This window comes from Rhea pennata, chromosome 3 (assembly GCF_028389875.1).
Source record: "Rhea pennata isolate bPtePen1 chromosome 3, bPtePen1.pri, whole genome shotgun sequence".
NCBI classification, from domain to species: Eukaryota; Metazoa; Chordata; class Aves; order Rheiformes; family Rheidae; genus Rhea; species Rhea pennata.
The window spans coordinates 73061280-73085897 of record NC_084665.1 but is presented as its reverse complement, the minus strand read 5'-3'; the positions used below and the strand labels follow the sequence as shown (position 1 = coordinate 73085897).

General features: G+C 34.3%; 1 protein-coding gene across 1 annotated transcript in view; it reads right to left on the bottom strand.

Moving 5' to 3' along the window:
- Positions 1-24618, bottom strand: part of TBC1D32 (TBC1 domain family member 32) — a 79373-nt gene that overhangs the window by 20083 nt on the left and 34672 nt on the right. Inside the window, exons 24-27 of the mRNA XM_062570928.1 lie at positions 14839-14961; positions 14279-14387; positions 13345-13438; positions 4228-4353 (exon numbers count right to left, since the gene is read on the bottom strand). Of these exons, the coding sequence (XP_062426912.1) occupies positions 4228-4353; positions 13345-13438; positions 14279-14387; positions 14839-14961 (452 nt within the window). The remainder of the gene's footprint in view (positions 1-4227; positions 4354-13344; positions 13439-14278; positions 14388-14838; positions 14962-24618) is intronic.

Here is a 24618-nt window from a genome sequence, read left to right as displayed (position 1 = left end):
CAAACTCACACAACCATTTCAGAGTCACGAATTAGTCCAAGAAGTGTTCAGAAGTTTGAATTTGGTGTTATTGTTTTAATGGAGGATGGGGGATGATGCAGTTGTTCACTACAATAGCTAAACATAGTTTACAGTTTAAGCAGCTAACTCCAACAGTAATAAAATTAATTTTGCATTGCAAAACACTACTTTATAAACACAACAAGGAATGTTTTGGTAAATCAAAACAAATAAATTATGCACATAAATTTCGTTCTTTCACTTTCTTTATGGGTAGAAGAAGCTGCTAATAACTTTTTTAAACATGCTTCTAATAAAACAATTGGATTAGCAAAAAGCAACTTATTTTAAAGAATAACAGTTTATTCACAAAAATAAATATCAGAATAAATGACCTTTTTACAACCTTAAAAAAAAGTTTACACTTGGAAAGGTAAACTGCACTGAAGAATTAGTTGCAGAGACCCCTTCAAAAAATGGTATCATTTTCCGTAGGAGTATGGGAAAGTTACTGCTGTTGTTGCAATACTTTAGGCACTCTGAAAATGTAACATATGTCTTTGAAACCAGGCTGTGTCAAAAGCTTCCCTCATCCCACTCTCTTCTAAGGATTCCAAAGAAATTTTTCAGTGCAGATTAAAATGTTAATTAACTTTTATAGAATAGTATAAATATATGCCAAAATTTTTGTACTTACTTACTTTTACATTCTGGAGACAAATAGGCTAACTAATATGCTTAGTGGAATCTGGTCTACAAACAACATAGTAAGTATTTGTGCAAGTAAATAACCAAAAAACCTCACTGAACTAGAGCTATAGATAGCAAAAAGTAGAAGTTAAGCTTAAACTTTGCAAACAGATATATGTTCAGCGCATGACTGCTCATATTCAGATTACTAAAATATTCCATGCTGTAATAACAAACAGGAGTAATATTAAAAGAATAAAATACTGCATAATTCACAAAAATTAAAATCGAGTCAGAGTATTGCACGTGTTCCCTTTTTTGTTGGAAGATATCCACATGCTTGACTTAACAGGGAAATATTTCAATTCAGTGCTTGAATTAATGGGAGAAGTGATAACTGTTAAGCACAAAGCTGATTTCCACCATTTGAAAGTATTTATCTAAATGTCCATCAGGATCTCCAAAAGCTTTTAATCAAGTTTGAGAAAAGAAAGGACTTGTAAGTGGAGTGTATCAAAACAAATTTGGCTAATATATAAACAGAGGTTTTTCACAAGACAGTCTCTTCCAAGAGAGTATTCATGTGAAATGACAACTAGTTGTTCTAGATTATTTTTTGTGTTTACATACTAAGTCAGTTAGCTTTTATTTACATACTTTCTGAAATGTTTATGAAGATGGAAACTGACTCGGTGATTTTTCATTCAACTGAAAAAGTATACAAATCAAATTCAGAAAAGTTCATCGTACAATAACATCAGGACTGTTGTAGTAGCACTCATCATTCATAAAGAATGAACACACAAAAGCCAAGTAATCTAAATTGCTTTCAAACAGTGTAACAGTACTGATTAAAAAACAAAACAAAACAAAAAACAAAAAAACAAACAAAAAGAAAAAAAACCCCACATGTGATTCTAACTGTTAATAAGTAGCCACTAGGAGAGGTTACCTGTACCTATGCTCTGAAGGGTTTAAGCCAGAAAGGTCAAGAACTACAAGGTGCCACTAGAGAGCTGCTTTATGTTTAGTAACAAAAGCATCAGAATTTTTTAGCTCTTCTAATGTAAACAGTGTTACTAGATCATATTCTGTACCAATTCTCAGATGCTTCAAAGGAGTTTAATTCACGTAAAGAAACGAACAGGAAAAAAAAGTACCTCTCAAGTGTTAACAGCAGTCTTTCAGGACTTGTATTAGAGACTACAAATTCAAGAGTGAAAATCTTGAACAGTTAGTTTCTTTTTCTAAGAGCAGTGTCAGAAATTTTTAACTCCATCAACTTCTATTTATTAAATCTGCAAAAAACATTGTAATTCTTTTTTTAATGTCAACAATAGGGAGGCTCTTTTTTAATTCCCAGGATCAGTGGGAGAGATTTTCAATTATTATACACCGAAATGGTAAAGGAACCATCTGCATTCTCTTTAAGAAAACAACATATTATAACACAGTATCTTCCTTATTAATGGAAAACAATCCTTTCAAATTCAACGCTAATAAAATAGTGTGATCTTCATTCACATGTGTGCACATTCACATGCACTTAAAATGCATAAAAAATACTCATTTGGAAGTTATTCTAGAATGGTTTGGAAGACAGAAAAAGGAAATCTGGATTTGTAATTTTTCTTCCTAGATGACTGGAGACACTTACTGTTTCATTTTAATTCTGAAGCAAGTCTCCTTCAAAAATCAAGCAAAAAAAATTCATGGATACCTTTCTTGCTTACTTTTACTCCCAGTTGTTCCACTTCAGCTGGAAACAGTTATTCAGAAGAAACTCTAATGTCCTCCTTTTGGGTTAACAAATTCTAATGGTTCTCTTTAAATTCCTAATTCTACCTTCTGATACCTCCAGTAAAGTCACATAAAATAACCTACACAAGCTTTGAGGCTGTGTATAGCCTACTACAAAGCATTAAAGGAATAGATTTCCATTTTCTTTTTCTAAGTCACATATTTTAAACTTATGTTCTGCTTTTATATAAAAATATGTTATGTCAACAAATAATTCCTTTTGTTTGTAGGAAAACAGACTAACAATTTTCAACATTAAGTTCATATAATCCAAGAAGATATCTGTCTAGAAAATATGCTGCATTCAAATAAATTGATTTTGCAAAGACTAAATTATTTGTGCTTCACAATGTGCAACATTCTAAAAAAACGCTCAGTGGATTACTAGTTCTGTAAGAAACATAGAAGAGAAGTAAACATACACTTTTGGCTAGAAAAATCTAGATTCTTTAAAATGCTTTCCTCACTTTTCCTATAGCAGCAGAAGTTCATATAAAGTATATTCAGTGTTTCAACTTACAAATCTCCATTTGTTTACCTATTTTACAGCACTCTTTCTTTCTGCATAAATACAGCATTGTGGATGTATATAGTGTACACAATAAACATATATACGTTATAAACAAATACATGCATATTCTGTCTACACACACACATTCCTCCAAATGGAAGGTAAAAAGCTCTGACTAAATTATAATCATCCAAGTACAAACACAAATTCAGTTCATACAAGTAATGAGAACAGAAAATTCAAAGAATTTTGAAAATTTCAAAAATTATGATCTTTAACTTACACATGTGGCAAGTTTATTAATTATTTTTATACTGAATTAGTTCCTCTATAAATGACTTCTTTAGGCCTTAAAATTTTCATTTGGCTTCACAGGTTATGGTAAAATTCAGATCTCTTATACAAAACACACATGCTGTGTTACCTTGATCCCACATAAAATATATTTCCTCAGCCTGACTGTCAGTTGTACTGATTGGTATTCTAAAGAATTTACAGGGAAGTCTTTGAAATATGTAAGCAAAAGATCCGACTATGTACTGAGCATCTTCTATAATCAAATTCTTAAAGAACTGCAAGTCAGCATTTTCTGAAAGCACATAGTTTCTTCACTGCTATACAACTTTATCTTGTAAGTTATTAAGTTTGATTTCCGGAGATTTATATCACATGGGTAATTGTTTCTTTTGCTTTGTTAGGTCTGTTGTTTTAACGGAATCATAACAACGCTGCAGCACAAGCTCACTATTCATTAGGAAATACACACAGAAAAGAAGAAAAATCTGAATGAATGGATACTTTGATATTTGTTAAGGTTTCATTTTGAAAACATCCACCTAAATTGGCTATTCATAGCATTTATTTTCCCCTTTAAAGTCATTCACTGATATGTGGGAAGTGTTTAGCTTTTCTCTCAGGTTCTCCTTTCCACTTTCTGAGTATCATAATCATAGACCTTTACAAGACCCGAAGAAAACACTTTGAGCCCTCTTCTTCTGTCACATTTTGCACAAAACAACCAGCACCTTTAAAAGTTACACACAGGGATGATGGGTGTAGAGAGATATAAATAGAACATGAGGGAAAAATCTTCTTTTCATAGGAAAATCACATTGAAATAATTCTCATAATCAATAAACTATAAAGATAATTCTCAATGAAATATTAAAAAACAGTTCCTTCTAAAGACATTGTTTGCTTTATTTAAATCAATAAGCAATACTCACTCGTTCCAGTGATGATATCAGGTTTGGCTTTCATGACTTTACAGAACTGTTTTCTACAGTTTTCTGCCCAATCACTTCGTTTATCTGGATTTTTTAAAAGTGATAGGAGCTTATCCAAATCATTATCTAGAATAAAAGAATGAGCATCATTCTGTAACAGCATTTTTTTTTTTAAATATGCTAAGTAATAAAAAGCTGTAAATTACAAACTACCATTGGGATGTAGCAGATGCATTCAGGAATCAGAAACCATTTCAGAGAAGAACAGATGTAGCTGAAAGCCTCGTCATTGCCTAGTATTCCAGCAGCCCTCAAATGTCAGGAAGAAAAGACCAATATAGTAGCCCTTATTCTATGACAACTACACTGGAGAAGTTTTTAGTCCTAAAGCTGATGGCATTACGCTTTATATAGAAAATGAATGTTCATTTTACTTACTTGTATGGTTTTGAACACGTAAGATGTTCCTGAGCACATCTTCTACAACCCATATATTTTATAATCCCCTCGTCCCCAAACAATAAGAGGTGAAAACTTATTTTAAATAAAATAGTTTGATATTTCCACATAATTTCATGACTCAGAATAAAAAAGGGCGGAGGAATGGGAGAAATCAAGAGCTTCACAGAATAGCATCGAATTCATAAGAAAACTGAAGTGGCAGCACTACTCTGTTGAACATGAAATGAAGCATGATTGATGGCAAGGTAACAGTGCTCCAAGGAAAATTCTATAAGCAGATTTCCCTCAGATGCCTCTAGTCTGGACAGATGATAAACCTTCAGATTGCTATGCATACACATCAAGTAAATTTGGGGAAAAATATTGAGTTGCCCATGCTATGAGAACTTTTATACTAGCTTGATGATCTCTAGAATTTCCCAGATTAACCCAACTCAAAATGGAGACACATAGTTACATTAGAAGTTTACTTTTGCTGTCACTGAAATGCATCCTAATGAACTTACAAGTTCTCTTTATTCACAGTACTCATAAAAACTTCTTAGAATTTCACATTGCGCACTCTAAAGATTCTAGGGACACCAGCATGCTCCACCTGAGGGCCACAGGCCCTTCTTGGTGTTGTCAGAAGCTGAAAGAATTTAATTCAGACATTTTATAACTTATGAACATGTGACTCTGTACTACTAAAACAGGGTCTTTTGGTAGAATGCTGTTACATGAGAGGCAAAAATATTATATCAGGTAATATCTTTCATTATGAGTTCAGTTTGGTTATAAAACAAATTTGTGCAACTGTTTTACCAAAAGTCTCTATGAAAGAATCCTTTTTAACACAAATAAAGAGTTTCAAAGATAGCTCCTTGCTGTTATTTTCACCTTGTTATTAAAACTATATTCTCTTTCCTATACAATAGGGAGATATGCCTTCAAGATTAAAACCAGCACTGATGTAATAACAAAAGGAGAGTAAGTATGTTCTCTTCTCTAAAAAATGTTTTTTCTCCCTCTACTTTCTACAAAGCTAGAGGAAATTAAACATATTTTACCACTTTTCTAGCATATAGTATCACAGGCTAAGGCAGTAGATTTCATAACTAGCTAAGTCTAGGAGGAGCTTGAAAATAGGAGAACTACAGTGACAAATATAAAATCAGCATGTAAGGTTGGCTTTCAATGACTGTACTTAGAATCACAAAAATTCTCTTTGAACTAAACATCTGCAAGCAAAATTTCTGTCTTGGAATTCAGACTAAACAATAAACACAAGCAAGTTAGCTTGACACATGATGGCACAGCATACCAGGTAATCTATGCTGCATACATATACTTTGTCAGAAAAGAGAAGATAATTTCTTCCCGTATGCACAGTTTGTTAGAAATGGAATCAATAAGGAAGTCTCTTCTCAGGCTATTTGGTTCCCAGAACACTTAAGGCTGCTAGGATTCCTGCATCACTGACAGCTGCCCTGGTGGAAAAGTTCCAGGACAATCCTGAAAGATAACAAAAACTTTTTGTTTCCCCAATAAAACAGAACCTGAGAATTTCTTACTTGCATTCTTCCTTCCTTTGGCACAATACAGAATATTTTTTCTGCCTGTCAATTTTTATTTTTTTTTATTTTTAATTTTGTATAATTTTTTCTGATCACAACTATAAATAATGTCGTCACAGCTGTTAAAAGCTAATCTGAGTGAAAAGTTAAAGGCTGTATTCAGTAATAAGATAAGTGCACATGCATGCACCCCAACAGCTATGCGCACTCCGTATTTGCTCTGGGATGATCCAGTTCCTATCATTATTAAAGGATCACAGACTGAACTGATACTAACCATTCAGTAAAATAATGAAGAATTCTTCATACTTTGCAAACTTACCTTTGTTCCATTTCTATGCTTTGAAATAAACCATTATAGAAATTCGTATCTTGTTCAAGAAGATGACTTCTAATGTAAGATTTAACAAGGATTTTAGCCAATCTATAGTTATTTGCAGTATTTGCTGTCATTTTTACTTCTTCATAGTCTTAATTCATTTTTCTAGTAAATAACACAATCAAAATGACATTTGCAAATGCTCTTAAGATGATTAAAATATTCTAACAGAATTACTATATTGAATATAATTTATCTTAAACTAGTCCACAGATTTTAACACTTCATATCAGTAGACTGTCTCCCTGTCATTAGAATTTATTGAAACAATAAACAGTATTTCAGAAAAGCTCATTAGAGTGATTTAACTATTAACATTCATTAGAGTGACTTAACGATTAACATTAGCAACTCTTCCAAATTAATTAACACAAAATTCCTTTATCATCAAGTAACTAAGTCTTCAGCCAGTACCACTCCAAATGACATGCGCTGACACTAAGAATGGCTTCCGTGAATAAGAAAATTTGATGTGAAGAAGGATTTATGCTTGTAATAGCAACAGGATTTCTAGTTCTTTCTCTTTCCTTCACTGCTATTTTTATAAAATGTGATAGTTGAAGATGGTAGCAGGTGGTTGGAAGAAAAACGTAGAACTGTAAAATCTTAAAACTGTAAAACCCTTCTGCAAGTTAAACAGTTATTTTACTTCCCAGAGGATTTAGTAATTCAGCTTGGCCACTGAGGACAAGAAACTAGCAGCTAGGATTGGGCAGTCACCTCATCAAATGAAGAGATCACAGTTAAAACTTGACTCCACTGAACAAAATACTACTACTACAAAAATTCCCCAATAATTTCAACAGCAGCAGGATTTTAAGACTATCACCTTTCCATCTCTGCTGGTTCCTCCTGCTTTCTTCATTTGACCACTGTTTTACCTTGCACCGTTAACCTCAATAGCCTTTTTAACATTTGTTTTTCCAATACTTTTCCTCTACTGCAGCTTTTAGCAAAAAAAATAATAATAATTAAAAAAAAAACTTTATTTTGCCTGTAGTAAAACTTGTAGGGCTTTAGCTACATATATAATTACTTGGTCCCTTCATTCGACACGTTCTGAGGTCAGTCTTCCCCAAACTTCTTTCTATGAAACTCCATGTTTGTCCAAAGACTAGTTATCCTTGCTTGCTGAAAAGCGTACATGCTAGTAGCTAGCAGAGTCAATGGATCCAAAACTTCCTTAAAGCTGTAGCCTTTTGCAGGGCTAATATATGTTCCACTGCTAGGATGGATTCTGATATTTTGCTGAAGACTAGAGACCACTGCATTTGTCTCAAGGCTCTTCTGGGAAGGTAATATTTAGCAAAGAAAATATTTAGCAAAGAAAAATATTTAGCAAAGAAAGCTTAAAAGACTTGAAATGTGTACCACATGTAACTGATGTAGTTATGTACACGTGAGCTTGAAAAACATTTGGAGAAATGAAAAATCCAAGAGTAAATACTCTCAGTAAAATACGAACTACTTACTCATTACAACTGCCAATTAACACTTTATTTTCGTTTCTGTTATCAAAATAGTGACAGGCAAGCAATCAACTGAAAATAAGACTTCATTTTTCCTGAGGGATGGCACTTATATTACTAATGGATTTTTCTCTCCAGTCAAGGAGGAGTCCAGATGTAGGATCCTCACAGAGATGAAAAATATTCAAACTCAGATGAAAGCGAGACAAACTATAGACCCAGGCAATCAAGTTCGTGTAATAACCATGTATTTAACATATCCATTACCTACCGCAACTGGTATCATATTGTGGCAACTCATGGCATATTATTTTATTCCAGTAAGACCATTACTTCTCAGTTTGTCATTAAACACATACTATCACTTCCTCCAGTAGGTCACACGCAAACATACATCTAAGAGCATGTTGATTTTATTTGAGTGAAAAGACAAGCTTATGTCAGTTTAATTCATTGGCTGCAGTCTAGACTTTCTCCCTGTATGCGGCTGTATTTTCCCATCCCCTTCCTCTGTGCTAGCAGTGGTTACTTTGTGCAGCCTTGTTAACCACTTCTATCAGGTTAGTAAGTCATGAAATTGCCCTATAACCATCTTAAAGTGCACCTGTGCGTAAAAAGAATCTTAACCACTACACCAAAAGCTTCTGCAAATTCAAACTGATCTCATCCCATAAAAGAAACTGCTTCAAATTATTCTTCAGTTAGCCTTTGTGTCTAAAGTGGGCAAGACCTAGGAAAATTCATAAATGTTATAGCATGCATCAGAAATGTCACATGTCCTTTCTCATTTGATTGTGTTTTGTGAGAACAAGAGTGTTTTTCTATGACTAACAGGCTAAGATCTGAAGATCCTGAATAAGATACATGTAGATTTAAAGTAATGGATAACGATAATCTGACAAAGTTGTATCTGAATATTATTGAAAAATTCATATAAGGATATACATTGTATCAAAGCAGACACACATTTCAAATAGACTTGTTCACTTATTTATCTTTTATCTTTCATTAACTGAATGGGATTTCTTAAAAGAGTAGAAGACAATAAGCCCATACATGAAGGTTAAGCCAAAAACAGAAAGGAGGATAAGTCACAGAGGTGAAGGTGACGGAGATATTTGTGTTAAATTAAAAGAGATCACAGGAAAGCAGGAAAGCTGACATAGCCTGTTCTTCGACAGATGAGTCTAACAGTAAAGACTGCTCATTTTAAATAGATATCTAAAAATCATGCTTGAAAAGAAATCTGAAAAAAAAAAAAGAACTCAAAACATAGCAGCATGTTCTCATTCAAGTCAGAGTGTAAAGCACAGGCAGAACTCAGAGAACAATGGCTAAGATAAAATACCAAAAGATTTTGAGAGTATTATCATGAAAGATTTTTGGTAGCAATTCTGGACTGTATGAGTCAGAAAAAGTGTAAGCTTAAGGAATGGGACATGTATATAAAAGGAAAATGCTAAGCGTCATTGTAGGAAATTTACAGACTTTAGTGTTCAGGCATGCTGAACAACAACTGTCACAACTGCAGAGCTGGGAGAAGCAAAGCAAAGATCTTTGAGCAAACAGAAGAGTGAACAGAAGAGAGATATTACAGTTATTTAACTTTAAATAACCAACAGTAAATATTACAAGTAAAAAAAAAATCCACTATTTTTAGTAGCTGTACTCTGAATAAAAGGGCTATATCACTCTTTGAAACGCACTTGACAGCTCCTTCTCAAATTATGTTACTGAAATAACTCAACAGTTAAAACAAACGAAAAAGCAACAGAGTATCTTGCTGCAGTGTAAACAGGTGGAAATAGCATAATCAATTTCCACATGTAAATAATGATCTCCATAAATCATCTGAAGCTTCACTACGAATTATATTTGACAAAAAATTAAGCTTTAATATACTGCTATCCAATAGTTTTCCAACTCTAAATACTGGTTGAAATAATTAATGCAAATTAAATTGTTAACTCAGCAAATTTATTTTTCCATATACGCTTTCCTAAGGCAGTATATATCATACAGACAAATGCCTAACACCTGCAAAAACAGGGCAGATTTTCGTTAAGAGTGAATCCCTACAGACTTTTCTTAAATACAAACATACTCTTTGGGTGACTCTACCCATCCAAAGTACCATCATAAAATGGAGGAATGTAGGTACTAATTTTGCCTGCAAAATTCTAACTCCATTTTCAATCTAACAAGGCAAAACATCCAGTTGCCAGTGTGTTTGAGAGCAGTACATCACGACATAGTACATAATCATAAGAGTGATCTCTAAGATGCAGGCTTCAGGCTTTGCAGCTGGGAACCAGATGTTCCAGTCACTCTGCAGAGTTAACATTGCTCTGCTTCTTCTTACAGCTAATTAATCCTCTCTCCTACCCAAACTGTTCAAACCAGAAAGGTGCCACTACTGCATTTTCACTAGTGTCCTTCAAAAAGAATTAAGGGATAGGAGGAAAAAAAAAAAAAAACAAAAAAACAAAACAAAAAAAAAAAAAACCAAAAAACTATTTCTTGGGTTTTCTTGGCAGAAAACTCAATGAAAATGGCTTATTCGCAATGACCACCCAGCACATGTTACTTTATCTATTGGTCAGGTTATTCTAGCTACTTCTTTGAGCTACATGAAGACTGGTTCCGTGGAAAGGAAGCTCACTGTGCCCCTGACCTCAGCAGTCCATAACTTCTTTAGAGAGCAAGAACCAGTCTAGACCGAAAATATTTACTGAGAAATTTTGGCTTGCACTGAAAAAGACAACTTGCATTTGCCCTAAGAGAGACACCTAGGAAATAAAGGTTCTGTTATTGCATCCGTCCTTCAATACCATCTGAAGGAAGGGTCAGAACAAAGTATGTTCAGAGATAATTATATCATTTCTGGGTGCACCTTTGTAAACTCTTTTCTTCCTTCCCTAACAATCTCCAATATCCATTCCATAGATACCACTTACCAAAGTGATATCTCACTGATAGCTCAGGTATTGTTTTCACAGCTAATAGCACAATAATAGGACAAGGAACCAATTTTGAAAGGAAAAAGAAAAGGTGAGCTTCTTTTCAGGTGTCTTGTCTCCTGGGTAAGAAGAGAGGAGGTAAATAAGAGGTCAGGATAGAGAGAATAAAACTTACAGTTATAACCTTTTCTGTTTCAGCCAAAGTAGTGCTACATTCTTACATAGCGCTAAGAATACAACAGGTTTAATCATTCATGTAATATAAACTACCCAAATAGAGGACAGAAATGCTACCACACAGGCTACATTAAAAAAAAAAAAAAAAAAAAAAAAAACACTCCACAGCATGAAATCTGCACAACTCTTTGCCATTCAGATGAGGTCTGTGTGAGCCCTGTCCATCTTGCACTGAAGCAGAATTAAACCAAAGAACTACTTGTCTAGGCTGTTCTTAAAACCTTAGGCAAGTTGCCTAAGTAAGAAGACAACATAAATTTGGAATATTTACAACATCAGAAAAATTGGTCTTAAAACCTCTAACAAGCATTTCATGATTTCCAGATGCATCTCGTTAGAATTTTTGTTAACTTGTGACAAATCTTTATTGCCAATTCAACTAACTATTCCTTTTTCTGCAAAGGGACATGGAAACTAAATCAATCTGCCCTCTACAGTCCTCTGTAATATAGTCAGGCACTAGCATCACCTCTGTTTTTTCAGCCAATTCCAATTATTCCAATCTGTACTCACATATCATGCTTCAAAGTCACTTATGATTCTTGTTGCTGTGCTCTAGAATCTATCAAATGTTTGTTTTCCTCAGACTGTGGTGCCCAGGGTAGGCTACAGGTACTCTACCCAAGGACTCACCAGCTTCAACTGACCGGAAGAATTATCTCCTGTCTTTTTTAGATGTAATAAAAAAGAAACTTTTTAAAAAATCAGATCTTTTAAAGTTCTATTTGACTCTGAAACTAAATGCTTTATTCATTTGTTCATTTTCAAGTTACACAATCTTTTACTTCAGTTACCTTTAATACTAAAAAAAAGCCTTTTCAAATAAAAACATTTCAATATTTCATCAAATTTATTTGCAAATCCTTGAAGAATCTCTTTCGCAAGTTTAATGTTAGCTGACAAGATTTCACCAGGCTCTACTCCCAGCTTGTTGTCATTCCCCCAAATGATAAACACAATCTCTATTCCATTATCCAATTTGCTACTGATGAGTGACAGCATTGCTCCAAACAAGAGAACTGAGAGAGATTTTATGGGATTCATCAGAATATGTTTTTTTCCAATCTGATAGCAGCAGTAACTGCTACTTGACATTTTTTAAAAACAAATGGGCATCCATTTTATGGTGATTCAATCTAGAACTTTTTTTTTAAAAAAAAAATCTTGGCTCAGGAATATTTCATTGAGAACCGTGTAACATTATTAGTAAGGTAAAGATACAGAAAACTTCATCTTTTTGTATTATTACATGGCCTTGTCTTGTCAGATAAGGAAATTGCTGATTTATTCTTGAAAAATTTGCCAACTCTTTTCATATTATTTTTCTAGATACCTATAAACAGAGTATTTTACATTTGTTCTACTCATAATGCATACTCTTAATTCCTATTACTTTCGAAAAGCTTATCTGCTGAAGAAATTCACAAGTAATTTCTAATAAATACATCTCAAGGACATAGCGAGCAAGAACAAACACAAAGAATGAGTTATTTATTACGAACAATTTACCAGATTCTTCTGTATCATTTATACAAATTAAAACCTGAAAACAGATTCTTTTATATGAATTAAACTACTTTGCCTAGATAGTTTTTCAAAGGATTTTTCAGTATGCCCACATTCTAAACTGATGTTCAATGTGGAAAGCAACTGTCCTAAATACTGTCTATTTCACACACCATCAAGTTTTGTAAACACAGGAATCTGAATCAAGAAAATAGTGCACAAAAAAAATCTGCAGCTTAAACATACTGTTTTGCTTCAGTTACTAGAGAGATGATATAAATATATCTCATGAGACACCCACCTGAGACTAGCCAAAAGGTTAATGTTGAAGTTTGCATAAGAATTAGATTACTAAACAGAGCTTTGCAGATTGACAGCTACACAAGGCAAGACAAGCAAAAACCAATCAACTTATTTAGCTACAAATGCAGCCAACAATATGCAGCCAAAAATGATCTTGAAGTATTTATGAGATTATAATCTGAGAAAAGAACAAAAATAAATCAGAGATGCTTGTCTGACATCTGCGTTATTTGCATGTTCTATACCTTGTCTGAAATCAGCTTTCCTAGGAATTTTCGAAAGATAACACTTTGGCAAAGGGAACGACGAAAACATTGGCCAAGGATATGGATCACTGCCCTAGAAACATGACCAGAAAGAAATTGAGTTAGGAGATGAATTAACAACATTTACTTGATTAATACTGAGGCAAAATTCACTGAATTATTGCTTATGCATCAAAACTGTAATTGATACTAGTATTAAAGATGAGATATTCCACAATTAAAACAAGAGTTATATATCCAAAAATCACTTCAATTAGAACCTGTGCTGGTAAATACCATTCACAGTTTTGATTTTAGTATTTTTTCCCCAACCAAGGGGAAATTGCAGTTCACACCCCTCTCCCCCCTCAAAAAAAAAAAAAAACAACCAAACAAAAAAACTGTATTTCCATTTGTATACATTGATCTAGCTGTCTTTACCATGCTGATAGTGATTTGCATCTTATCTTCGTAACAGTGACAGTCACTGAGAAGCAAACACTTAAAAGAACTGCTTGACAAACACTACATTATTAGAACATCAATGAAAGCTACAGGTATTAGATACTGCAGATGAAAATGCAGGTAGCAAAAGGAAGAATTAACAGATGAAAAGCTAATAAAGAAAACACAAGAATATAGAAAAAACTATATGAACTGCATTCATAATGACAGTGGGAGAAGCAGCATTTAAATACACCAGTACGAAAATCCCTTTTGAACACGGCATGTTCTAGGCACATGCCAAACCCCAGATACCAGGAATGATACATTTTTTCAGTAACATCTCATTTTAAAAATGTTAGCCCTTTATAAAACTGAGTTGTATTTCATAATGTTAAATAACATTCACATGCCGAATTATCAACAAAAATGTTCAATTAATAAAGGCAAGAGTTATGGAAAGAGGAACTGTTAAACTTTACACTCAAACCTTATCTAGCACTCTTAAAGGCAAAATTCTCTCCTGTGGTCCTCCAATAAGATTTATCCTAACAAGAATATGGTTTCTCTCGATTGACAGACCATCAATTATAAAATCTCTGGTGGAGGAAAAGAAAAATAAAATCAAAATCAGAACCTTTTTATTTACTATCATTTAATTCAAAAAATGTTAAAGAACAAATATAACTTTAGAGACAAAGAGTTAACTTTAGAGAGAAAGAGTTAAATCAAGACTTGGACATGTAAGCATGAAGAAATAAACATGAACAATCCTGAGATGTCTGAAAGTACTGTCCTAGCATTTTACTCCCCCTGCCTACTTCTGATTGACAACATCTAAGCAAGCAGTGGTCATGAGTGAAAAACTTCAGAACTGTTATGTCATCCTCAACGGCACATAACAATGATCTACACCTGCTGATATGTAGCCCATGTTGTTTGATTTAAGCTCTCTACCTGTCCCATATAGCAAACACAGGAAGTGGAAAGTTCTGAACATCCAACGTGCTGAAAAATAGTTGAAATAACATTTATATAGGCCACTCTTACCCTGGTCCTTCAGACGTTTCTATGATATTTTCCTCCTGAGCAGTTAGTAAAACTTGTGACACTTTATACTGAGTCTCTAAAAGTAACAGGGTATTAAGCTCACAGCATAGCACGTTTAATAACCTGCAGAAGGACACATTAAAATGATAGCACATCAGTCAGGAATCCAGTAATGCAGAGTAAGACAATGGTGAACATGTTTATGAGATCTCAAAATGGAAAATAAATAAATAAAATGCCTGAAAACATCTGGACAGAACCAGATCAGATGCACTCTATATCCTTTTTAGCTATTCAAGCGGCACAGCTGTAAGTAAACAGAGAGTAGTTCCCAAAAGGTTTTCACTGTGCCTTGAACAACAGAGGATGTGACACTCACTGGTCAGCTCTGTCTGCTTCATGTTTATATTTCGAAAAACAAGCATGACGCAAACTTAGTACGAGACTCTATGTGAAACACGAAAGAATTATACAGTAATAGGCTGGTAAAACATCTTAGAATCAAATTATCCTTGGGGAAAATAAAATCAAGATAAAAATACATATTTCCATTAGAAAATAGTCTTTAAAGCACTTCTATATAATCAAATTTAACACAGATCAAAAACAAAAAAAAATCTAACATGTTACAAAATCATGCATGTGTTTGGAGGATGTTTTTACTTTTAAAGTCAGATGTTAGAGAAATGAACAACTGTGGTAAACGAAGTTAGTAATCACAAGAACAAATGACAGCACATTAAATACAATTTTCTTTTATAACTTCAGGCCAAATTAATAGTGACAGTGCTCTACGTCAACATATTTCATGAAAATGTAAGTGAGGGCAATCCAAAATATGTTACATTTTTTTTTTAATACTAATCTATTCTCTGTAATACAGCAACAGAATAATTTCATTAGAGGCTTCCTATTTATGGAAAACGGTATGACTAAATACTCTTGCTGCTATTCTTATTTTCTGTTTATCATAGCCATAAAACACATCATAAATTAAATCTTAGGATATTTTGCATTCACCTAAGACTTTATGGGAAACTACAGAATGCATATTGTGTGAAATTTCTAAACTGTTAGTCAATGCTAATTATCTTCCACATAACTTTCAATATGCTTCTACCGACAACAGCAAAAATTTGCAAGCCATTCTATAGATAATTTAATACCTGCAAATTCACAAAATTGCAAGCAAGGAATAAATAGCCAGATTTTTTTTATTATTAAGTAACTTTGTTGTGTTTGGTTTCAATACTCTTCAAGATCTACTTATTTTCTATTTCCTGATACTGGATCTTTCTCAGTATTTCCCTACGGCACAAAAAAAGAAATGACAGTTCAACTACAATACTTATTATTGTATAGAAGCAAGAAAAATATACACAAAGAACACTGAAATTATTATAAAGATACACAACCAATTCTGTTAAGTATGATAATTTGACTGCAAATAACCTGACAGAGAGACGTCCAGTAGTGAAAAACCACTTATTTATAACATCTCCCCTGGTACAGAATACAGAACGAGAAAACCTCAAAACAAACCTTAAACAGAGTTAGGTATGAAGAAACAGTGGTAAGATAAATAATAAAATACAGTAGTTCCTAATGTAAGCAGTCTCTGCTGGAAAATTCTACTGAAATTTTCATCTACACAGAAAAATGCAATTAAAAATGCAGTCCTTGAAGTACAGGTATTTGATAAAAGATAATACTCCCTTCCTCTACCTCCCAAAGTCTGCATATTTCTGAGCACCCTCGAACATGTCTGCTTGCTTTTTTTTCATTTTTGAGACATAAGAATTGAAACAGATCACTTGTCCAATATCCTACCTATAACGAGTGCACAATTATGAAAAGACTATAAAAACTGGCCAAATATATATAATAGAACTAACACGTATCTTTCAAGTTTCAGCAATGTTTTGTTTGAGAAGCCTACTTCCCACTTTAAAAACAAACTCTGAAATATAGTAAAAATCTCCTTCCTTTCAGCAAAATTCAAAACTAAGTTAACCGATTTTCTTCAAATGTTCAAATAATATTTACACTGAACTCCGATCAGAAAAAAAAGCTCAAAAAAAAAGAGAGATTTCCTTCCGAAATACAAATGTATGGAGGGCATAAAAGTTTAGAGCAAGGAAGGACTGTTGCAGCAGTACACTTCTGTATTTTCTGGCTATTTCACTGGAAGAGTGCCCATATAACAAATGCATACACAAATGCATACAGGAAGAATTAGAAACCTGTGTGCATCACAGTCTCATTAAAGAGATGTGGTGGGATAGTTCACACAACTGCAGTGCTGTCATGGATGGACACAGGCTCTTTAGGAAGGACAGGCTGGGATGGTGAGGAAGGGGAGTTGCCCTGTATGCGAGAGCAGGAGTGCCTGAAGTGCTGCCTGGGGATAAGCAACAGGTGAGTGAGAGATTATGGGTCAGGACTAGACCAGTATGAGCAACACTGGTGTGGGCATCTGCTACAGACTGTCCAATCAAGAGAAAGTAGTAGATTAAACCTTCTTCAGATAAGTGGAAGAAACCTCACATTCACAGGAGACTTGAACAGCATCTGGTCTACGCTGGTTTCTGCTCGAGGGACAATAGAGCAGGCCACAAGCAATCTAGGAGGTTTCTCCCATGCACTGATAACAATTTCCTGATATACATGATCAAGTTGCTGACAAGGGGAGATACTCTGCAGTATCTCATACTTATAAACAAGCAACGACCGCTCAAAGATGTGAAGGTCAGGGGCAGCATCAGCTGATGTGATCACGAGACCGTGGAGAGGTTGAGGATCCTGTGAGGAGAGAACAAGACAAAAAACAGGATCACAGTCCTGGACTTCAGAGGAGCAGACTCTGGCCTCTTCTGGGATCCGTTTGGAAGAATCCAACAGACTAGGCCTCTGGAGAGAGTAGGGGTCCAAAACCAGTTGATTTTCAAGGATGATGTCCTTCAAATTCAAGAACAGTCCATCTCAACAAGCAGGAAATCAAGCAAAGGTGGCAGGAGGCCTGCATGGATGAATGAGCTCCTGACTAAACTTAAACATAAAAAAAGCAAATGTACAAGAGGCAGAAAAAAGGGACAGGTGACTCTGGAAGAATGCTTGCTAAATGAATAGGGATACCAATAGAAAATTCCAAAGCTTTCCTTAAATAATTTCAGTGTCATCATCATGGGGGACAACCTTAACATGTCAGAATCTACATCATCAATTTGATTTACTCTCTATTATACTCTGAAAAATTGCCTGAGCTCCAACGAGAATGCAGATCCAAAGAGTCAGTTGCAATTAGAATCAAGTGTGCCAGACAGGTAGACAATGGCTACCTGACAATGGCAGACGAAGGACAATGGCTAGTAAAAAAAAAAAAAGAAAGAAATAATAATAAAAAATAAAATAAAAAAATAAAAGGCTAAAAGCTGCCCAGTCAGGTTTAGATCACAAGGGACACCTGGAAGCCTCACACAGTATCTCTGCTGATAAAATAAAGATTATTATTAATGAGCAGAGGGAACAGGCCTCCCAAGTGGTCTTCTCAAGCATCACGGCTTTTAACTGACCCAGAGAAGGAAAAGCTCATTCATACTGTTTTCGAAAAAAAAAAAAAAAAAAAAAGAAAAAAGAAATCTGAATACAGAGTATTTATTTATAGCTTGAGTTATACCTTTGACACTGGAAGATACTACCTCAGGGCAACCACACTTCTCCTAGCAAAAAAAAATGAGGGATTGATATATTCCTTATGATGTTTTCTACATGAAAAGATTTTCAAAAGAGTATCTACAGCACTTTACCTACTGGATGCATTTACAAATCACACGTAATGTGATTGTTAATGGTAAGAGATTCTCCCTAGCTAAACACAAATGCTATTCATGAGCATCACTTGCCAGCACAGGAGACTCAGAAGTGAACTAGATTTTAAACTGTAGGAAGTGAAGCATTTTAATTTCCCTCAGTATGAAGTAATTAATAAAAAAATCCAAACACATCAAAAAATAAGTGATGTAATCCCATCACAGGATCTGCTGATCTTATTTTATTTAAGCTGCTCTAAATTAATAAACCTGACAAACTTCTATTAACATATAAATTAATCATAAACTACATTAACTATATTACAACATAACATGGAAACAGATGAACATTATCCTGTTACAACTCCTCATCCCTACTAATAATGGAAGGTTCCGTATTTTATCCTTGGATTATTAAACAGGAGACAAAGATTTACAGGACAAATGTGCATTCTGCAGTGATCGCTATTGTACAAATCCTCTCCCTCATACATGTCCAGCACACACACTTAGAGGAACTAGTTTGGTTTCCAAAGACTTGTGCAAAACAGAATATACAATAGTGAATGGCTCAGTAGTTAATTGTTAATTCAGTCACTTCTCCTTATTTAACTAAATAAGGCTTGTTTAAAAAAAAAAAAAAAAAAAAAAAAAAAAAAAAAAAAGTGGAGGACTATACAGGCCTCCTATTTCAGTCTTCCAAGGTATGACAAATTAAATCTGGTAGATTTAGAGGAAGGAAGAAATATTGTCAGACTTGATTCTTCTCTTCTCTCACCATACTCTTCCCTCCTCTCACCACAAGGTAGGAGGAACTACTCGCTGTTCATGGCTTTCTTCCGTTCACTTAGATACAGTTATGTCTTTGTGAATCCCATGTCATTAGCATGAGAAGGGTTTCTTGAGTACATCTAACCAATAACCCTGTCATTACATATGAAAGGACATGTTTACAATGAAGACGAAAATACAATGGAAAAGAATGCAAGTGTTTATTATCTGGATTTCCAAAACCCATGAAGTTCTCTCTTGCCTAACAACTGCATACCTGTAAGCATTCACTTGGATTCCACTGGAGTGCACTAGATGAAATTTCAACTAACATACACCGCTGAGACAGATGTCAGTAGGCTGATTGATTTTTAGATGCCTGTACAGTGTAAGGCATTAAAATCTTCTTTCTTAAATCTTCACATTACTACTTTTGTAGGCCAACAGAAAGATACAACACATTTTTATAATCTTCTGCAGCCTTTCAGTAAGGAAATGAGTATTATTAGAAAAAAAAACATATTAATCATGATATAGTATAACAAAATACCCCATAATAAAATCAAAATACTTATTTCACAAACCTGAAAATAACTATCCAAGACCCTTTTTCCTACCTGTGGCAGGCTTTGTAGCCCTACCCTCCTGAGGCTGATACTGATGAACATGGACTTGCATTAATTTTTACAGTTTTCTGTAATTCTATTGAAACATCGATGCATTTAGAAAAGCATACAGAGCACTAACAAATACTACTTTCTTCTAACTTGCCTTTTACAAGCCTAAATAGATCTACTTTTCATTGTAGTCTACAAAACAGGCTATCTTCAGAAAACTCTAATACTAAGCAAGCACATTCTGCCTTTACAGTTAAATAGTCTCAATTTGTGCATCTGGGGAGAGGGGGAAGATTTTATTCTCTAATCTGAGTTTTCCAGGTATTTTCCTGTGGATAGCCAAACTCTTGACCAGAGCACTGTCATTGTTTCTTGAGGCCCACTAGCATGAGGCATTCCAGTGAACAACTGTGAGGCTAATAAATATTCTTCTGAGTTTGAGTGTACATGCAAAAGATCTTTGGATCTGATAATACTTAGGAGGCTTATAGTGGCATATGCACAGAAGATCTCTTTAAAAAAAAAAAAAAAAAAAAAAAAAGCGAAGCTTTCCCCCCTCCTCCCCTTTTTGAAGTATTCAGATATCTATTACTGTAATCTTATATTTTCCACAATTATCTGCAACAGGAAAACAAACGATTTTTCAGCAATGGTATGTGTTATCTATGTACTCTGTTAAACAAGAAGAAAATTTTTGCAAAGCTCCCCATAGGCCAACTCTGATCCCCTCCTACTGTCTATCATCTATGCCTATTTCCTGTAATTGTATTTCTACTTCTCCTTTTATGCACACCAACACCCACTGGATACCTTCAGACTTACCTTTTAGGGGCGGTAGGTTGGTTATCCAAAGTTGAAAAAAATTGGAACTCTGCCACTTTTTCAAACAAACAACACAGTATCATTCTAAGATTCACAGAAAACGCAAGTTTTTGAATAGACAGAACATCGCTACGTAAGTGCTTCAATAATGCTTTAGGTAGAGGCTTTGAAAATATGTTATGCATATATTTTCCTGATAGACTGTAAAAGCTCGCAACTCACGGATATATTCACTATGCTGAAATATTAGATAAGTTGCCTTGATGCCATATAATGCATCAGTCTGAAAGAAAAGTGTTACCAGTGTTTACTTAATTCCTTTGTTAGTATAACCCATAGCAATTCAAAGAGGAGCTCGGCCTTAAAAGGAAGATGGCTAAGGTCTCTAGTGTCACACTTTTCAGATAACTGCTCTTTCTCATGTCCGATAGCTTGCAATACAGAACCACTGGCTACACTCAAGTCAAAGAAATAAATTTGGTCAATAAACTAAGAAAATTCTCTTTGTGTAGTATGTTAAAAATGTACTAGTTTATTGCAGTAGTTATTGCTTTTCTAGGATACATGCTCTGACAGCAGTCTACATTCAGAATCTTCTGAAGTGCAGCGACTACAGAGAATTTTGCATGAGTTCCTGTAAACCCATATGTTTAGGCTGTACAAAAGAGTGGCTGGAATAGCCTTCTGTATTCTTTTATTGACTAACATTATCTGATTGAGAAACTTTTTTAGAAAGTCCAAAACTGCTTTGAAGTTGAACTGACAGTTTGAAAATCTTTCTATACACAAATTAGGAACTGTCTATATACTTTCACTTTTCTGTTCTTACTTTCCCAACTTCTTGCCTAAAGTTTCAATTTTGAATAAAAATCATCAACTGAAAAGGGGCTTCAACAGAATAAACCTTGTCAACAGAATAAACTTTGTTTTAGAAAAGTATCAGAATGTCTGCAATTCAAGAAATACCAGATCAGAAAGGTCTGCACTGTATGAATGAGACTTGTGTGACTCACTTGTGTGTTAAACTCTTTAACCCTCAACTAGAAAACAGACACCTAGAAGTGTCTCACCTCAGAAAATTACACTGTCTTGAACCTTCAAGACTTGAACCTTCAAAGGGCTTTAAATACACAGTCTCTTTCTGGATCCAAACACAATAACCTAGCAAATATTCAGGAATGTGAAAATATTCATGAATGATAAACATTGTCTTTGAAACTACTGAAGAAAAAACTTAGACAAGGATACTTGCTTCCGAGTTAAGAATTACAAAAAATAGGCTCATACTAGGAAATAATTTAACACAGAACCAAGTATTTTACCTTGATCAAAGGACCTAGTCTGTACAAATGCACTCTAAAGAGCATTCTTTATAGACCGAGAGACATTGGCTATGCAAACTGTATCTAGCTTCCCATAGAACACCTCTTTGATTTCTACTCCATGCACTCCACCGGCAGAGCAGGAAAGCTTGAACAGCAAAATTGACAGATAAGTCTTTACAGGATCCTCCAGAATAATAGTTGGAAATTTGGAATTCATACTTACTCAAAATGAAAACAAACAACTACCATAAAACAATGTATCATCATTAAAAACACAGATATGCCTATGCTTTTTGCTTAAAAAGACCAGGGAAACATCTATAAATTTTAAGTTTTAAACACAGTTACATACTTAAAAGAATTAAGTCACTAAGCACAGCATATACACAGAGAAAAATGTAGCTGTAAATTGCAGAATTTGCTTAACATTCAAATAAGCACACTGAACTGTAATAGCAATTACAAGACCTTAGAGTATAACCTGTAAGCTAAAACAGATCTGAAGTTCAGCAGCAGTGTTCTAAGCGAGCCATGCACAATACCTGACCAAATAATGCACATGACTAAATAACAAGGCATATGGCTGTGTAGATCCTGTGAAGAGCTTAGTAGTGTAGTTAGCTGCAGTTAGTCGAGTTAATGGTGTTAAATCTAACCAAACGAAATACTTTCAGACAGATGTTTCACCACAATCAAGCTGTCGCAATACTTTATTTTCAATCATCAGACATCACAAACACATTAAGTATTTTGCTCCTACACAGTGGTAAAGAGAAATGTAGATCTGTTCTAATTAACTGTTTAGATATTCAAATTTGTTCAACACCTGATATTATACTTACCTGCTACTGAACTTAGTATCTATCCTTGATGGAATATGATCAGGGAGAGTATCAACCAGACAAGACAAGGTTTACTTTACAGAACACAGATGTCTGTAGTCAGCAGTGCTCACAAAAAAGTTTCAGAAACTTAGTTTCAAAAGGTTTTTTAAATAAACTACACACCTTTTACATTAAAATAATGTAAGAGTTTCTTGCAAGTTTTATGGTACTGTAAACAATATGGCACATGCAACAGTAAGCCAGAATTCCAAGATCACTTCAATACAGAACTCCGAATACTTATGTAATAGTACAAATTTTCTTTGTGCTTGCAATTGAATTAATCACAATCAAAGGTTGATATGTGCCTATTGTCTAATATTTGCAAAAAATATTTGTATAGCAACCCCTGTATCCTCTTGAAAAGCCATTTAATCACTAAGAAAACACTCCTACATTATTTGTGGTACGCATGGGAACATTTCATAATCCCTAAATTATATCTTGCTTTCTTTTAGGTAAAAGACAATGAAAGGTGCAGTGGAGGGGAGGGCTCCTGTACAATATAGTAAAGACTAAATCTGCTAAATACTAAGTTAAGTATGAAGTCCTGGTATTACTGAGATTCCAAAAGCCTCTGCAGAAGAAAAAGCCTCTATTGAAAACGACATTTAAACTTTTCAAAAATCTTTCCTTTATTTGATTACAACTTAATAATGAAGACATCTACCACTTCTATGAACAGCAAGTTTCCACACTAAAAATAAAATATTACTTAATCTTTTCTAGAAGCTTGGCAGTTTAACTTTACATACGTATGAACTGAGAAAGAGGTGGCATCAGACATTCTCTGGATTTTCATTTGTTTTTTTGACTTGGTCAGGGTCTAGCAGAAAATAACGTTTCTGTGGTGAATTGTAAAGCTCATCTTAAATTCTTCTAGGTGATTATGGATGGACTAGCTATGCTGCCCCTACGAGCAGTTAAGGGCAGTTCAATTGCTTCACAAGATACAGGCCTTGTTAAAAATATTAAAAGCAATCAACACTTCAACATACGATTCATTAACTTGCTCTGTCTTACATTATGGGAATTAACTGCTTCTGCATTCAGGACAAGTAATTCATTTCTGCCTACAACCTAAAAGGGTTTCCAATATCACAGCAGAAATCTCTTCTTTTACCTCTTTGAGGCAGCACCATATAAAGGTAAAAAAGCATTCCAAAAATATTTTTAAACTTCAGAACAGCTCACTTTACCTTATCCTTAATTAAATGAGTGGGAGTTTTGTCAAGTCTTTTGTGAAGTAGGATAATCTTGAATACCTAGTAACACCTTTTTTTCTAATTCCATCTTAGGACTTCTCACTCCTATTCAGCTAGTGACTTCTGCCAAAACCATATTTCTAACTCTTGATTTACAGTACAAAATCATGTATTTCCCAACTTCAAATTCTGTCACTGTTCATCTTCTCCATGCTCATCTTTATCAGCAAGCTGTGCTATAATTTATGGTTATTGATTTCATAGTACACAATCATTTTATTCTGATACTATGTACAAATAGGGCTAAAGAGAGCTAACTTTGCAGTATACAATCCATTGACCCTTAA